This window comes from Malus domestica, chromosome 03 (assembly GCF_042453785.1).
Source record: "Malus domestica chromosome 03, GDT2T_hap1".
Taxonomy (NCBI): domain Eukaryota; kingdom Viridiplantae; phylum Streptophyta; class Magnoliopsida; order Rosales; family Rosaceae; genus Malus; species Malus domestica.
The window spans coordinates 30,129,920-30,148,952 of record NC_091663.1 but is presented as its reverse complement, the minus strand read 5'-3'; the positions used below and the strand labels follow the sequence as shown (position 1 = coordinate 30,148,952).

The 19,033-nt window shown below is 38.6% G+C and overlaps 1 protein-coding gene across 1 annotated transcript; it reads left to right on the top strand.

Annotated features, from left to right (window-relative positions):
* The first annotated feature begins 16,763 nt into the window (after nt 1-16,763).
* On the top strand, nt 16,764-18,601 carry LOC103430408 (stem-specific protein TSJT1-like). The gene is made up of 4 exons (XM_008368549.4): nt 16,764-17,149; nt 17,350-17,590; nt 17,811-17,931; nt 18,184-18,601. The coding sequence occupies exons 1-4, from the start codon at nt 16,935-16,937 to the stop codon at nt 18,372-18,374; spliced, it is 768 nt and encodes a 255-aa protein (XP_008366771.1). The 5' UTR covers nt 16,764-16,934; the 3' UTR covers nt 18,375-18,601.
* The last annotated feature ends 432 nt before the right edge of the window (nt 18,602-19,033 follow it).

Below are 19,033 nucleotides of genomic sequence, written 5' to 3'. Positions count from 1 at the left end.
TAGGTGAAGCTTTTTTAAGTGAAGCTTTTCGGGTGAAGTTTTTTTTTTGGGTGAAGCTTTGTGGGTGAAGCTTTTTAGGTGAAGCTTTGTGGGTGAAGCTTTGGAGGTGAAGCTTTTCGGGTGAAGCTTTTTGGGTGAAGCTTTTTGGGTGAAGCTTTGGAGGTGAAGCTTTTCGGGTGAAGCTTTTTGGATGAAGCTGTTTTTTTTTTTTTTTTTTTTTTTTGGCGCTTGACACGGTCTTCATTTGCTTGTTTTGTAGTGACTGTGGAAGACGGATTGCTTTCTGATTGAGAAGGGTTCCGGCATCGCTTGCTATGAATGTAAAAGAGTGAGGGCTGAGTTGGCTAAATTACCTCTTTATTGAATTCATTGCCAAATGGCCTTCATTACATAGGATGCCGAACGGCTATAGCTCAACACTTGTACATCGTGAGTCTATTTGTAGTAGTACTTCAAGTGATCAGCGTTCCATGGATGGCCAAGGGTCTTGCCATCGGAGCTTCTAAGTGTGTAAGAGCCAGGGCGACTGATGCCAATGACTTCATACGGTCCATCCCAGTTTGGACTAAGTGTGCCTTCACTCGGGACTCTGTCGAAGAGTAATCTTTTCTTTAAGACCCAGTCTCCTATTTTGAAAGAACGAGGCTTGACCCTAGAGTCATAATAGTTGGAGATGCGCTGCTTGTAGGCGACATTCCTCAAGTGAGCTTGGTTTCTGTGTTCCTCGACTAAATCCAAGTTGAGGGTGAGTTGTTTGTCATTTTCACTTTGAATGTAGTTCTGGACTCGGAATGTTGCTTGCTCGAGCTCAACAGGGACAACCGCCTCTGTGCCAAAGGCAAGTGAGAATGGAGTTTCTCCTGTTGAAGTCCGATATGAAGTGCGATATGACCAAAGAACTTGGGGTACAAATTCTGGCCAACAGCCTTTAGCTTTGTCCAAGCTGGTTTTCAAAGTGCGCTTGATTATTTTGTTGATGGCCTCAACTTGTCCATTAGACTGGGGATGAGCTGGAGAGGCAAAGCATAAGTTGATGTTGAACTTAGAGCAGAATAACCTGAACTTCTTGTTGTCAAACTGTCGCCCATTGTCAGTGACTATCGCATTGGGAATGCCGAATCTACAAAGGATGTTCTTCCACACGAAGTCTTCTATCTTTGCCTCAGTAATGGTTGCCAAGGGTTCTACTTCGGCCCACTTTGTGAAGTAGTCCACTGCAACGACTGCGTAACAGACTTTGCCCTTCCCTGCCAGCATTGGGCCGATCAAATCAAGTCCCCACTGGGCGAAGGGCCAAGGGCTGATCATAGGAGTAAGAGGCTCTGGAGGGGAATGAGGAATAGTTGCATATCGTTGACATTTGTCACATGAGCGGGATACTTTGATGGCATCCTGGTGGAGTGTTGGCCAGTAATATCCTTGGCGAAAAGTCTTGTGTGCTAGGGACCGAGATCCAGCATGATCTCCACAGACTCCCTCATGTATTTCCCGAAGGACGATTTCCGCCTCGGCAGGCGTAAGACACCTTAAGTATGGCAGGCTAAAACCTCGCTTATAGAGTTGATCATTGATGATCAGGTAGCGGGTAGACTTGTATCAAATTTGCTTAGCCTGGACTTTATCATTTGGGAGGGTGCCATGAGCAAGGAAATTATAGATCGGGGTGATCCAACTATCCCCCTGTTGTAAGTTGCATACTTCTGCGGCCATGGTGCTTGGTGTTGCCAACAGTTCGACATGAATTTTTCTTCCAATCTTGTCTTCCACAGCTGAGGCGAGGCGAGCCAGGGCGTCTGCATGACTGTTTGTCGCTCGAGGAACTTGGGTGATCTGGTAGTGGAAGTGCTTGAGCAAAAGTTGTGTTTGCGCAAGATATGCTGCCATGGAGCTGTCCTTAGCATCAAAGTTGTTGGTAACCTGGTTGACCACTAATTGGGAGTCACTGAAAATATCAATTTGTTTAACCCCGAGGTGTTTGGCCAAACGTAATCCTGCTAGAAGGGCTTCATACTCGGCCTCATTGTTTGATGCCTTGAATTTGAAACGAAGAGCATACTCCATTGCTACTTTGTCGGGCGTAGTCAAGACTAGTCCCGCTCCACAGCCCTGTTGGTTGGATGAGCCATCAACATACAGACTCCATGCTGAGGTCGTTGATTCTACTTTCTGAGCTTCCGATGGTAATGAAGCTACTGCTTCAGGTGTAGAAGCAATGTCAACAGGATATGTGAAGTCGGCGATGAAATCTGCTACTGCTTGACCTTTTTCGGCTGGTTTTGGTTGGTAGGAGATGTCAAACTCACCCAATGCTATCGCCCATTTGATCATTCGCCCAGACGTGTCAGGACTCTGGAGTATCTGTCGAAGATTTCTGGTGAAGCATTATGCAAGGCATGGGGAGGTGCCACTGCCGTTTGGAAAGTCGAGGTCTTCTCATTTAGGTGAGTCTGGCTTCCACCTCCCACTTGTTGATAAAGGATGGTTGTAGGGGGTTTCTCCTGATATGTCTTTGCCTCGGCGGAGGCATGGTTATAAGCCTGCGCCATCACCTCAGAGTAAGTCTTCCAAGTATTGGCATTGATCATGTATTTAAAGAAACAATCACGTAGGCCTGCCGTGAAGGCTTTGAGGGCAGTCTTGTCATCTGCCTCGGCACACCGGGAGTATTCATGGCTGAAGCGGCCAGCATACATACGTAATGACTCGTCTGGCTTCTGGCGGATAGTGTACAGGTCATCTGCAGAGTGCAAGCGATCGGTTTGGAAAATGTGTTGGGAAACAAATAGTTTTCTCAATTCCTCAAATGAGTCTACCGTCTCAGGTGTAAGACGACAATACCAATTTAGAGCTCCGCCAGAGAGGGTGGAGGGGAAGAGAAGACATCGCTCTTCGTCGGTGTGCATCCGGTATGCCATGGTGGACTCAAAGAGGTTAAGGTGCTCAATCGGGTCCTCTTTTCCAGTATAAAGTTGCAAGCCAAGCTTTTGCTTTGTCTTTGCTTGAAGGGGGGTGTTGAGGATCCTCCTTGTAAGAGGGCCAGGCCTGGGTTGGTTCCAGTCAGGTATTTCAGCCTGACGTTCAGCCTTCAACTTGTTTACTTCCTCAAGAAGTTGTAGGACAAGGGGGTCCTGAGCGGAGTTATGTGCCACTGGAGCTTTCTTTCGTAAATCTCCATCTCCTCTTGGAATTAGGAAGGTTTGATCAAGGGCATGTGATTTTTCCCTGGACTCGTTGTACTGGCTTCCAGGGTATGTCTGTCGGAACACCTCTGAGTCCCCTGTACCCTCATGTCTCTCTAGGACTTGTTGCCCCTTCCCCAAATTGGTGGCCGGCTCGGGCCGTGGCAGGGGACCGAGTCTCTCAGAAATCCTTGGGTCATTGATCTTTGAGCTTATATGGATGGAATTCTCTCGACGTTGCTTCAGGAAATCCCGACAATCGCGAAAGACGGCTTTCGATCCTTCTGCCCCTTCAGCAAAGAGGTGTCTCCCTCCACTTCTCATGGTTCGGGTCGAAGCAACTGGGTTAAGAGAAGCCTCATGTTGATTATCAAGTCGAGGGGTAATCTGTTCCCTATCAGGGATATCTATGTCGAATGCATGTGACCCTCCATGTTGGAGGGCACCCAGTTGATGGTTGACTTCCACGGGGGCAACAAGCTCGCGTGTCTGAGCTTGCCTAGCTTCGTGGAGTGTCTCGAAGAGCTTCTCATATTGCTCCTGGAGGACCTCATTCCTCATTGCTATCTTGTTGTTCTGAGCTTCCAACTCATCGACTTTAGCTTGAAGAAGAACTCGTTTTCCTTCCTTCTTTCGTTGCTTCGCACTATGTGCAAGGGGGGTGTCATTCTGTGTGCTGTGGCTTCCTTCGCTTCCCATGTTGGAGAGGGATGCCTGGTCAAAAGAAAGTGTACGAATGATAGAAACCAGCTTGACACAGCTGAAGAGAGTAGGAATAAGTGTCGTTCCCACAGACGGCGCCAAATGTTGATGCACAAAATCAGCGAAGACTTTGGTACAACAGAAAGTGTCAGGTTTTGTGACCTTCGCTTGGTTGCTTCGGTCACTAGTGAGGATAAGTACGTAAATGAATAGAGACAGAGAAGCAAACACAGGATGTACGTGGTTCATCCAGATTGGCTACGTCCACGGAGTATAGGAGTTCTTATTAGTAGTGAAGGGCTTACACAAGTACAAAGGATCAAGCTCTCAATTTAGTGAGTTCTTGTGAATGATTTAATCCAAAATGGCATTAGGCCATATTGTGGGGGAATGACCCCTATTTATAGAAAAACTTGTAGCTTTGTCACATTGACATGTGTCATGTTATGATTGGTTCTTGATGTCGACACGTGCTGCGCTCTGATTGGCTTCTAATCTTGACACGTGTCGAGTAGTGATTGGCCTCCTGGTCGGAGGGGAACTCTTCTGGGTCCTTGACAGTATAGCGTTGGCCGGTGCTCGGTAGTTTCGGGATTGGTCAAGTATGGTACAAACACAGCTAATGTTACGAATTGTCAATCTTGCACGAATGATTGAAGCTATATACAAGCATGATGATGGGTTTACTCATACTGGGATCTATCTCAAGGATATTGTGGTTTCTTTCTTTGTCGAACCCGTGCCTGTTTAGGCCTTGAATTTGGATTAGTTGTTCTCTTTGGTAAATTCAATAAGGCATCACCAATTGGCCGACAAAATGAACTTCTGGCGACCGAAGCCCTGTTGGACAATACGAATGAGCCAGTCTTCGTATCGTTCGTTGAAACCATGCTTTGATAAATTTGTGTGAATTGTTTGTTTGTTTACTCTTTGATACTACAATTAAATGAAATAAATTTTGGTTCTGTTCTGTGACAATATATACTCTTGTCATTCAAGTTTGTAGAAAGCTGTAACGGAAGTCTCATAGTGTTGGAGTCGGACTTGAAGAAGGGAAATGTTATGAAATTAAGTAAATGACAGAGACTGAATATACAAATTTAAATAGTTGAGAAAATAAAATCTTACGGGGTAAAATTTGTAACACTGAATGCTACCGAGCATTGAAGTCACACTTAGCACTGCATTGAGGGAGTGAATATATATCATTTGATTCTGAAGGTGACATTTAGATGCTTTTTCAAAATAAACAACAAGTTTTCACCAAACATGCATGTAGATGTAGTGATGCAGGAGACAAAGAACGGATATAATTTGTACTTTTTGTTCGTAAACTGTATCAATTTTTTGTAACTTGTATGATGAGTCGTGATGACCTTGGATTTATTAAGCTATTGAATTGGCATTTAATTGTTAATTAATCAAGCTGAAGTGTTGAAAATGCGACATTAGATGCTTGTCCAAAATGAGCAACAAATTGTCGCCAAACATGCCTATAGGACAAGTGATGCAGGAGACGAAGAAGGGAAAGCTATTTAATTGGTAAATACATTAATTTGTTGTAGAGTTGTATCATGAGTTATGTCCTTGGATTTATTCATGAGTTATGTCCTTGGATTTATTAAGCTATTAAATTGGTAATTAATTGTTACTTAACCAAGTTTAAGTGTTGAAACTGATGAACGTGGCATGCATTGATATTGGCAAAAAAGATGTTTGTTCTAGTAACTCCTCTTTTTATTTTATTTTTCTTTAAAAAATGGGGACAACTGGTGACAAGACTCACAGAGGCACTTCAGCTTCCTGCTGGTCACAAATCTGGCTTCCACACTAGCAGCAGATGTTGAACCCGAGACCTCCAGTTTTTAGTTTAAATGAAGTCTCAAAATCCGTCATTTACCACAGGACCACTAGCTCGTGGTTTCCTTGCAACCCCTATTCACCCTTTGTCTATCTTTGTAGGAAATGTTTGTTCTTCTCCTTGGTTAGTCCTCTTTCTGGACTTTCGTTGTAGCTTTGGCGTTTTGTTAAACCAAGAATGTCTAGTTTACCAGGAAAAAAAAAAAAAGTTTAAGTGGCCAATTATAGACAAGTAGCAGAACAATTGCAGCACCAGCAAGGCATGCAGGCTATGAAAGGTGCTCTTGGCCTCAATCAGCGGCTTCTTCTCCATGAGCTTGTTGGATGTATGGGCGTGTTGAGAGAAGTTAAATTCGTATTATTTTTCTTTTATCAAACCATATGATCATTCCTTAAATTTGTTTTGTCGGTTACAAAAAGTTTAGGGTGAGAGGATACTACCCCATCTAAAGGCCAAGGCATATTATAAGTTTCTTTAAGGGCTTACATAGAGGGTCTTAACTCCTTTTTGGTTTTTACAAATCGTCCACCAAAAGGGATTGCCAATGAATGGACTCAAACATAGACATTGATCTAACAAAGAAAATGATCCTTAACAATGCAAACAACCCCCGTAGGCGTAAATCAATATTTTGAATTTGTTGTACGTTTGGTAAAAGTATTTAGCTATGCACTCAACTTAGTTGTAGCTTAAGTGATTATGAGTATTTCTTTTTCCTCCACTATTGGTTTTGCAGACATATAAAGCAAGTTCACCCCTAATGCGTGTTGCACAAGTAATAGGGGTGAATTTTTTTGCCATTCTATCATACCATACCGATTTTGTGTCAAATGATAATGGTACAGTAATTGTACTGACTTGAAGATATTTGGTGTGGTATTGGTGTTCAAAACCAATACCCAAAGTATTTATGTACAATATAGAATATTTATATATTGAGTATTTAATTATTTATCTATAATAGTAAGAGAGAAAGTAAAAAGGGTGAAGCATATGCATAATTAAAAAAATTAAAAAAAAATCATGTAAAGTGGTTAGTAAGTTCATTTTGAAATGACAAAAAACAATAATATCTAAAATAAATAAAACTAAGACAATACAAAAAGTCAATTGTCGCATGTGTAGGCGTGTGGAAAGAGGCTATTATGTATGGGCATTAAGTTAATGAGTCATACAATGAAGCTCTATAAGAGAGTAGTTGAGCATAGACTGAGGCAAGAGACATGTGTCTCACATAACCAATTCGAGTTCATGCCAGGGTGCTTGACAATGGAGGCAATTTATCTCTTGCGAAGATTGATTAAGCAATATTGAGATATGAAAAAGGATTTTCACATGGCTGTTATAGGTTTGGAAAAAAATGTATGATAGAGTACCAAGAGAAATTCTTTGGAGGATTCTAGAGAAGAAATGAGTACAAATAGCATATATCCAAGTAATAAAGGATATGTATGATGGAGCGAGAACTACAATAAGAACTCATGAAAGGCAAACCGAAAGCTTTCCTATAACCATAAGATTACACCAAGGCTCAACTTTAAGTCTTTATCTTTTTGCATTGGCAAAAAATAGACGAGTTAACATGACAAATTTCAAAATGATATCCCTTGATGTATGTTTTCGTAGATGATATAGCGCTCATAGATAAAACACAAGAGGAAGTAAATGCGAAGCTTAACATTTGGTGGGAAGTGTTGGAATCTAAAAGTCTTCACCTAAGTAGGTAAAAAACAAAGTATATGAGTCCAAGTTCAGTGGGAATGAGAGTCCAATGAGACTAAGGTGAGGATTGGAGATTAGGAAGTACCAAAGAGTGAACGCTTTCGATATATTGGACCTATATTGCAAAATAACAGAGAATTAGATGGAGATCGCAACCATTGATTACAAGCTAGATGGATGAAGTGGAAGAATGCATCGGGTGTATGGGGCAATCGTCGTATGCCACTAAAGCTCAAGAAAAATTTATATATTACGGCAATAAGGTCGGCAATGCTTTATGGCACGATATGTTGGGCGGTCAAAAAGCAACACATGCAAAAAGTGAGTGTAGCATAAATGAGAATGTTTCGTTGGATGTGTGGGCACACAAAAAGGATAGGACTAAGAACGAGGATATTTAAGGTAAAGTAGTAGGAGTGGCCACAATTAAAATAATAATTTGACTTTATAAATGTGTGTGAAATAATAATGAATCTTCGTGCTAGGTTATAGGTATATTAGATTATATGAAAAAATTAATGATGATATTGAGCTTCATCTTAATATGTGGGCTAGCTATTGCTTGACAAAAAAATGAAACAAAAAACATTTTTGGCCCCCCACAAAAATAGCCGAATACCAAATTGGTACAATACTATTATCATACCATGTCAACCGAATTTTATGGCAATACCAAAATTTGGTATGGTAATGGTGCTAGATAATAGTACTAGATTTTTCTTTACCAAAAATTTGTATGGTAACTGGCACAAGGATTTTGATATGGTAACCGTACCAATCCCAATCATGTGAAGGTTCTTGGAGACCCTCTAAATGTGTGGTACGAGTCCCTTTCATGCCCACCAAATGTTTGATGTAATCCATGCTAGGCATATCTCGACAACACTCGTCAGGTCTCGTCGTCAACACTCAACAAATGCTCTTGGTAGCACTCATCAAATTGCTTCAACAAATGTCAATATCTGTTAGCGTATGCACAACATGGTTCGACTGACGATAACAAGCCCAACAATTGTTCGATAAAATGCCTCTGTGAATACTCTAAAATTGTTTTTGTACGTATTGTGCTATGTTTCTATCTAGAAAACTTAGACCTTTAACATTGGGACCCTTCAGATTCAAATCCTAAATCCACCACTGCATGTAGTCCAACATCTTAATGAATAGCGTGTTGGGTTTCCCTTCATGAATCCCGAATTTGAAACCACCCCTACTATAAATTATTATAATAATTTTCAACCCTCTCCCATCCTCTTAATAGTAATGAAATTGAAAAAACAAAAAAAACATACCTCATCGATCATCACTCATATGGGTGGAGAATTTATATGTAAGCTTTCTTGTGACAAAACCCAATGTAAGTGCTATCCCAAATGTTAGTAGTCCAACAGTAAGACAGTAATAGCCCATGATACAATATATAAACCACAAAGTTGAAGAGCATACATCAAACATATAATTAACATTAATATAACAAATCTATTGTTCGACAAAAAAATAAAAAATTGTCAAAAAGCCAAATTTTATACTCAATATAATCACAAGAAATGAACACTTATCTCTACTGATATCTCAAGAAATCATTGCTTTTCAAAGCATCCCACATAAGGGTCGCCTTTCTAGCAAATAGGGATGTATGTACCGTAGTGGCAGAAAGTAAATATGTATGTGTATCTTGATGTGAGTTCGATTTTCATGGCTTTCTTTTCCTCTAACAATTGATTGTCTAACCTACTAATGATATCGTTCTACTAAAAATAATAAAAAATAGAATTAAATACTAAGTTGAACATAGGTTTAACGAAAAAAAATACTAATTTTAAGAAAACTATCAAACTCAACTTATTCTATTTAACTTAAGCCACAATGTGTGGGGCTAAAACATTTATATGTCTCCCTGCACATTGTTGAGGATAGTGATCCAATGATTAATAAGATGCCACTTGTCATTAGATAAGAAAGGTTGTTAGATTAGGTAGTTACAAGATAGCTTAAGAGATTAGTTTTAGTATGAAAAAGAATATAAGTATGTAATGATCTCGAATAGTAAATGTAATGAAATTCTTGAGTATTGATCATTGAAATCTCTCTATCTCTCTCTTTCTTCTTCTCAAAGCTATCTCTGTTCTTATCTTCTTCATTGCTTCTTCTTCATCATCATATTACAGTAAGGTTTACATGGTATCATCGCCGGAATTGCTAATCGCTCGGTGATCGATCTTGATTCTATTGCTTCCGCTCTATATCTTTCCTCTTTCTCTGATCCTAATTCATTTTTTCTCGAGTTCTTTGATTTTTTTTTTTTTTATTCTTCAGCATTGATTAGGCAAGAATTAATTTCTTGCACACCAAGTGTTTGTTAAAAAGTTTATGAGATCTTGAAATTCGAATTGTTCAACAATGGTGACATCTTCTCAACTACAGATTGTCCAGTCTTCGATTACGGCTCTCATCTCCACAGTTTTTAGTTCTGTGACAGCCAAGCTTGATGAATCCAACTACTTGACTTGGATTTTTTCAAGTTCAATTGATGCTCAAAGGTCATGGAATTATGGGGTTTGTTGATGGGTCCATGCCTTGTCCTTCAAGGTTTCTTGTTGCGGCATCTAATGGTTCAGAGGTCAATTCTTGCACTTTATCCACCCAAGTCAAATCTGAGGATTTCAAGATTTGGAAGATGCACGATCTAGCACTTATGCAATTGATCACTGCTACCCTTTCACCACCTGTTGTCTCATGTGTTATTGGTAGTACAAGTGCTCAAGATATCTAGAATCGCCTAAAAGAACAATTTTCCACAGTGACTCGTACCAGTATCTTTCAATTAAAATCCGAACTTCAGAATATCAAAAAGGGTAATGATTCAATTTCTTTATATTTGCAACGGATAAAAAAACTAGAGATTACTTATCTGCTGCGGCTGTGAAATTTGATGATGATGATATAGTAATCCTTACTCTAAATGGTTCACCTGCTGAGTTCAATATTATTCGTTCTATCATTAGAGGAAGAGATAATGTAATTTCTCTTAAGGATCTCAGATCTCAACTACTTGCTAAGGAAGCAATGCTTGCAAATGTATCTGCTACTCATTTCATGTCTGCTATGGTAGCTCGAGATACGGATATGCAATTTAATGATAAAGGGTCGAAATTTGGGACTAATTCCAATTCTGGAGATCAATCAAGTGGTTTTTCTGATGGTAATTCATCTGGTTATAACTCCTTTGGTTATAGACCTTTCTATAATAAGAACAAAGGAAAAGGGAAATTTCAGTATAGTTCTAATTCTAAATTTGTCAATGGCAAACAGTTTTACAACAATTCCACTCGAGGGATTCTTGGTTCTTCTCCACAAAGTCAATATTCTTCATCCAATTCTCAAGTGTCACCATGTCCAATATGTGGTAAATATGGTCACTTGGCTTCAGGTTGCCAAATCTGTGGAAAAAGAAACCATAGTGCTCAGTTTTTCCATTTCAGGAATTCAAATGGTCCATCTTCTCAACCATCTATGAATGTGTATCATGTTAATGCTTCAACACCAACTTTGGGACAACAAGTGAATTCACAGCAAGTATGGCTTACTGATTCAGGTGCTACCAACCATATGACTACTGATCTGAGCAATTTGTCTCTAACTACACCATATCCATCCACATAAATGATTCAGACTGCTAATGGTGAAGGTCTGAGTGTGTCTCATGTGGGCTCTACTGTTTTACAAACTTCTGCTCACAAATTAAAGCTGAATTTTGTGCTTTATGTGCCTAAACTCACTCAAAACTTACTCTCAGTACATAGAATATGCCTTGACAACAACTGTTGGCTAATCTTTGATGCTTTTTGTTTTTGGATTCAGGACAAAGTCACAGGGGAAGTACTGTTCAAAGGCCTCTATAATAATGGATTGTACCCCATTCCTATACCTACAAGACCTGCATACCCCAAACAAATTTTTCCAGTTGCTGCATATCTTGGTCATCAAATTAGCTCCTGCCTATGGCATAACAGATTAGGTCATCCTTCTAACTCTATAGTCTCTCTTATTCTTAAGAAATCCAACATACATATAGAACCAGATTCTTCTCCAATGTTGTGTTCTACATGCTTAGAGGTAAAATTTAGTAAATTGCCTTTTGCCTCTGCCTTGTCAAAATCTAATACACCTTTTAAGATTGTTCATAGTGATGTGTGGGGCCCTACTCCTTGTCTCTCTATAGAAGGGTTTAAATACTATGTTACCTTCATAGATGAGTGTACACAATACTGTTGGATTTTTCCTATCAATAATAAAGCAGTTGTTTGTTCCATCTTTGTTGCCTTTTATCAGTTTGTGTTAAATCAATTTTCTATATCCATTAAAACATTACAAAGTGATGGTGGGGGTGAATACAAAGGAAAAAAATTTCAATCTTTTCTGGTTCAAAAGGGAATAACTCATCAAATGTCATGTCATCATACTCTAGTTCTCATGAACCTCATTTAGTACAACTTTCAACACCACCAGATTCTCCACTACCTGTTTCCATATCACCAGTCTCGATCCTCCAGTACTACAACATTCACCACAATCCATTACTGCAATTGAACATTCATCCTCCTCTACTATCCTTGTGACTCCTGATTTCCAACCGGAGAGACTACAAGTGGTTCTTCCTATTCCTCCATTAAACTTGCATCCAATGCAAACTCGCTCAAAAAGTGGAATTTCCAAGAAAATGGCTCTCTTAGCAGTAATATGTGAGAATGGTGGAGTAGATTTATCAATGGTCAAACCCGCCACATACAAGTGAGCCTTAAAGAGTGAAGTTTGGTTCCATGCAATGAAGGAAGAGTTGTATGCATTATACTCTCAGGGCACATGGACCTTGGTACCTTTACCTCCAAATAAAAACTTGGTTGGATGTAAATGGGTATTCAAGATTAAGAAGAATGATGATGGAACTATTGGGAGATATAAGGCTAGGCTAGTTGCTAAAGGTTTTAATCAGGAAGAAGACATTGATTATGGGGAAACTTTTAGTCCAGTAGTTAAACCAACTACTATGAGACTTGTGTTGGCCTTGGCAGCTAATTTTGGTTGGAAACTAAGGCAATTAGATGTGAAGAATGCATTTCTTCATGGGATTTTACAGGAGGAGGTTTATATGTCTCAACCACCTAGATTTCTTGATTCTCGTCATTCAGATTATGTTTGTAAACTCCATAAGTCTTTGTATGGTCTTAAGCAAGCTCCCATAGTTTGGAATGAAAAATTCACTAGCTTCCTCCCATCTGTTGGTTTTGATACAACTTATGCAGATTCATCTCTCTTTGTGAAGCAAGTTGGTTCTTCAGTTGTGATTCTACTATTATATGTGGATGATATAATAATTACTGGGAATGTTATCTCTGTTGTCAATGATGTTATTGCTGCATTAACCAAATAGTTTGAAATCAAGGATTTAGGCCCTCTACATTATTTTCTGGGGATTCAGATTATCAAACAGGCAGATGGTTTGCTTCTATCACAAGCAAAGTATGTTACTCATCTACTTACAAAAACTGAGATGTTAGACTCTAAATTCTATGCAACACCTTGTTTACCATATAATAGGTTGCTATTGGATGATGGGCAACCACTCAACAATCCTGCACTTTACAGAAGTATAGTTGGTGCTTTACATTATCTAACTTTTACAAGGCCGGATATAGCATTTGCAGTGCATCATGTGTGTCAATTCATGCACAAACCTATGGAATCACACTATATTGCAATAAAAAGGATCCTCATATATCTTAAGGGTACTGTCAAGCTTGGGATTAAATATGTGAAAGGTTCTATGGATTTACATGCTTTTTCAAATGCTGATTGAGCTGGTGACCCCAATGACAGGCGATCAACAACAGGTTTGTGGTCTTTCTTAGTCATAATCTCATCTCTTGGTCTTCTAAGAAGCAGCAAACAGTCTCTTGGTCATCCACAGAGGCTGAATACAGAGCCTTATCAACTATTGCAGCTGAACTTGATTGGATTAAACAACTACTTGATTTTCTCAAAGTTTCAATTCCTACTCCACCTGTTCTCTTATGTGACAATATGTCTACGATAGCGTTATCTTGTAATCCAGTTTTGCATCAGCGAACTAAACATATTGAGGTGGACATCCATTTTGTGAGAGAAAAAGTTGCTAAAAAGTTGCTTCAAGTTCAATTTGTTATGTCTAGTGAACAGTTTGTTGACATTTTAACCAAGGGACTTTCTGCTCCACTATTTCAGATGCACTGCAACAACCTCATGCTCGATTGCTCATCTCCTGAGCTTGAGGGGGGATGTTGAGGATAGTGATCCAATGATTAATAAGATGCCACTTGTCATTAGATAAGAAAGGTTGTTAGATTAGGTAGTTACAAGACAGCTTAAGAGATTAGTTTTAGTATGAAAAAGAATATAAGTATGTAATGATCTCGAACAGTAAATGTAATGAAATTCTTGAGTATTGATCATTGAAATCTCTCTCTATCTCTTTCTTCTTCTCAAAACTCTCTGTTCTTCTCTTCTTCATTGCTTCTTCTTCTTCATTATATTACAGTAAGGTTTACACACATGACTCACAGGCACCGTCGCCATTGTCCAAAATTCACCATCATTGATGTCGGAAAAAAATTCAATTCATCGTTCAACAATTACATAAAAAAATAGAAATTTAACTTTTTTATCTTTAATTATGTTTATTATGTGAGTTTATTGTTTCTTCACATGTAGGTGCAAAAAATAAAAATTAAAAGAACGAATGAGAAAAATCAATACTACACATGTATTTTTTGAAAGTCACTATTGGGCAGTGACCTTTAGATCGAAAAAACTGATCGTCCGTTCGCGGGAAGAATTGATGGGTCGATCTTTGAAAAAAGTTAAACTAGTCGGAAAACATGATAGGATTGACTAGCAATCCGGTAATTATTTTGAATTATAATAGTACAACTATAATTTTTTTGTTGATCTTTCCATTGTACCCAGATTAAAATATGATATTTTAGCTAAAAATTTTAGTATAATTAGTACTTAAACTAAAAAAACTCCCAAAAAACCAATGATAGCTGATTTTCAGCTATAAAATTGTAACTCGAGAGTTGATGGAACAAAATATTCCTTACAATTACCAAGCTCTCACGCAACTCAATTCCTTGTCAAAGGAAAAAGAAAAGGTGAAGACAATAATATCTCAAAACTTATTAAATTCAAAGAACCGTCCAAAATATACTCGTTTCTGCTTACAACAAGTCAAGTTATGCAGCTACTGCTCCCATGGTATTGCAAGTTTGCAAACAACAGGGGCCAAAAATAGCTTTTATATATGGAAATTCTGCCCTTATTTTAATTAAAAAAGTAAATATTTTAGTGCGGGTTGCGAAATCACATATCATTTTTAATTATTTTCATACTTCATATGGTGCTCAGTTAAATGTTAAGTTTCATGGATTACAATAAAAATTAAGGTTATAATATAGTCATCCAGGTATACACTCAATATTACATAATGATTATAAGGCTCGTTTTATGTATATAATTGGTACCATTTGGACAATTTACTAGATTTAATGAAGGGTAAATTACATAGTAGCCCCTCAGGTTTGAGGTCTATTACAACCTCATACAACATCTTTAAAACATTTCACTTTCATACCTCAAGTACTATTTTATTTCAAAATAATACCTCATTTACATTTTCCATCCATTGATTCTTTAAGTGATGACGTGGCTGCCAATTGTGTGCCACATGGCTACCAAATGTATGCCACGTGGCAAAAATAATAATTTTTTATTTTTATTTTTTGAAAAATCTGAATCTTTTTTAAAAAAAAAAATTTTTAAAAAAATTAAAAGCAAAAGCAAAAGTTGAACCCCCCTTCCCCTCCCTCCACACCCACACACAAAAACCCAAAAACTTACACACCCCCTCTCCCAGACGACCCACCTCACCCAACCTCGCAAAGGCTCTTCTCGTCGTCCCCTTCGCCCCCCTCTCATCTCCCCCATCTTCATCTTCTTCCCCTGACCCCCGTACCTGCAACCTAGAGGAAAAAAAAACCCCAATCCCATCTAAACTTCGATTCTTCTCGCTCCTTTGACCTCTTGTGCTTCGCTTCCCGATGCCTAGACCTCTCTCTGCTCCCTTCCCTATCGACCCTCGGCTCGTAGGACAGTTCATGGTGGTTGCGTGAGACATCCCGATCGTCGTCGCTCGGCTCGCTTATCGTTCACGACGAGATTTGCGGTCTCAGGGCTCGCAAGAGATCTCGCGCTTGGAATCGCGGTCCAATCGGTGGTGGTGGTGGTGGTAATCGGAGTCCTTTGACGATCGCTTTTTGTCGGCATCACGACTGTGATGTTTGTCGTAGTCTCTGTCGTCCTCACTCCAGAGCTTCAAGGAATGGTGGTTGTTGTCCCTAAGGTCAAACTCTTGGATTTCTGTGTATGAATTGAGAAAATTGTTATTTAATTTCATGATTTGAATATGTTGGAATGTTGTGGGTGAGGTTACAGATGAAAGAATGGAGAAAGGGGGTGGGGGTGAAGAGGAGAAAGGGCTAGGGGAAGGTGGGGGTGGGGTGGGTTTTTTTATGGGAGGGGAGGTGAAGAGAGTGGAGGAGAGGGAGGTGGTTGGGAGGGAGAGGTTGCGAGGGTGGTTCTGCATTTTCTAAGTATTGGTTTTTTTTTTTTTTTTTTATGTTTTTAAGAAGATTCAGATTTTTCAAAAAATAAAAATAAAAAATTATTATTTTTGCCACGTGGCATACATTTGGCAGCCACGTCAGCACTTAACTGATCAATGGATGGAAAATATAACGGATGTATTATTTTGAAATAAAATAGTACTTGAGGTACGAAAGTGAAATGTTTTAAAGATGTTGTATGAGATTGTAATAGACCTCAAACCTGATGGGCTATTATGTAATTTACCCTTTAATGAATGTTGAATAAAAATATAAGTGTCGCACTACATATATTTTCACTTGGACAAATATATATAAATTAACACTTAAATTTATACTCAAGGTACATTAAAATCAATGAGTTGTCAAAATCAGACCAATCTTAAACATCAAACGAGACCATAGAATTATGATTAATAAAACATGGATGACGTCTTATTATCCTAATAAAGTTGATATTTACATTTAAACGTTTTATCATTACGTCAACATAAACTTATATGTGTGAACGAGATTTCTTACGGAATGATCGTAGTTTAAAAAGTATATATAATACCGCCACCCGAAAAGGATAAGACTACCTAGAAGTACGAGAATCTTATCCATCACACACTCACTAAGATCCACGCCCCAACAACTATATAAACCCGCCACCAGCCTCACTCATTGCATCCACTGCATCCCAAAAACCCCACTTATAAAAGTGACAAAACAAAAATAAAATATTAAGATCATAAACTAGGTATTAGCATTTAGTTTTGATCGGGAAAAATGTTGGCCATTTTCCATAAGGCTTTTGCTCATCCACCGGAGGAGCTAAACAGTCCTGCCTCTTACAACGGAAGCAAGAAGCCTAAGCACCCGGAAGAGACTCTCACAGACTTCCTCTCCCACCATCCTCACAACTCCTTCTCCATGGGATTTGGCCATGCTGCTGTCCTTGCTTACGTCAAGCCAGACCAAGGCTCTTACTCAAAACACCCGAGGTAAACTAACAGATTCAGGAGCTTTTATTAACACTCACTTCTTGCACGTGTCAAAGTGCAGGATTAGGGTTTTGGAGTGCTAACAAATATTCCAATCAAATCAAATTATAATATGTTAATCTTGATTAATTTTACCATTACCTCGTTTTTTTTTAAATTTCAAAGCAATTAACATGTTTTGGGGTTTGGTGAAATTTCAGGTTGTTTTGTGGGTTTGATGACATATACTGCTTGTTTTTGGGGAGCTTGAACAATCTGTGTTCACTGAATAAGCAGTATGGTCTAACAAAATGCACGAATGAGGCCATGTTTGTGATTGAAGCTTATAGAACCCTTCGAGATCGCGGTCCGTACCCAGCTGATCAGGTTGTCAAAGATCTTGATGGAAGCTTTGCCTTTGTTGTCTATGACAGCAAAGGTGGCAATGTCTTTGCCGCACTGGTATGTGAGGAAAATAATTCATGTACATCCTTTTTCTCTTTGAATTGAATAAATTATAGAAAAGTTATTGAACAAAAGTAACAAGGGTTGCGGAAATCATTTTTTAAGTTACCTTAATTTTATCTGCAAGATTTTTGAAATTTTGAATTGGAAAAATTAAATGGATCATTCTATTAAGGATCTTATATGAAGTTGATAATTTTGTATGCTGTGATTTTAGGGTTCTGATGGTGGAGAGCAGCTCTATTGGGGTATTGCAGCGGATGGATCTGTGGTAATTTCTGATGAATTGGAGGTCATAAAAGAGGGTTGTGCTAAATCATTTGCTCCCTTCCCAAAAGGTACCTCATGCTAAAAGCTTTGCTTATATGGTAAACCAAACTACGTTTAGGTCTACAGGGGATTTGTAACAAATTGTTTATCGCTTTTATCTCGCATTTGAGATCCTATGTTTAAAAAATGAATCTGACTTGAGATCAATGTTACTTGTACATCAAGTAGGGTCGAGGTTTTAGCGAATTGCAATAATTTAGACGATATACTTGCATTTGTTATAATTTCTAACTTGTAATTTTTGAGCAATTGTTGTGTAGGATGCATGTTTCATAGTGAGGGAGGATTGATGAGCTTTGAGCATCCAATGAACAAGATGAAGGCAATGCCAAGGGTAGATAGTGAAGGGGCAATGTGTGGGGCTAACTTCAAAGTGGATAAATACACAAGGGTCAACAGCATACCACGTGTCGGAAGTGAGGCCAACTGGACTGATTGGGCCTCCCATTAGGACGAAAAGTGTCATCGGTGCTTTGCTTTGTCACTCACCACTACGGCTCAAGCATAACTTTGGTCTTATTTAGTCGTTTGTCTCTCTAATTTTTTACCATTTCAGCTTGTAGAAGTTTTTTCCTTTCAATATGTAGAGCTTGAAGTTTTCACTTGGCTTATGAAAGTTTTCTTTTTCTGTTGAAGCATAACCTAAAAGTGAAATTTTACTCGAGGCCAGTTTGGAAATGCTTTTCTTGGAAACACGAGCACTCATAAGCACTTTTGCTTATGAATCTCTGATAGCAAAGTTATAATTCATACATGGGTGACAACATAAAATTTAGAACACCCTGATGTGGAAATGCTTCTTTAGACAGCAATTTTTAAAAAAGCACGTAAGTTGTAATCAACTCTGGAATCTTTTGATTAGTGTAAATTTGGAACATTTCACAAAAATTCGGATCGAATTTAAAAATCTCACAATTTACGTACAATTTATTTTAAATTGTTGGGATTAAAGAAATTGGATTCAAGAAATTTTGAATTTAAAACGGAAATTGTAATGGCGAATTAAAAATTCTAATCCAATTTACAAGATGAAGTTGTTGACGCAACTTCATCTCTCCAGTCTAGCTGAATTGCGCAAATATTGTTAACAAAAAAAATTCCAAAATGCAC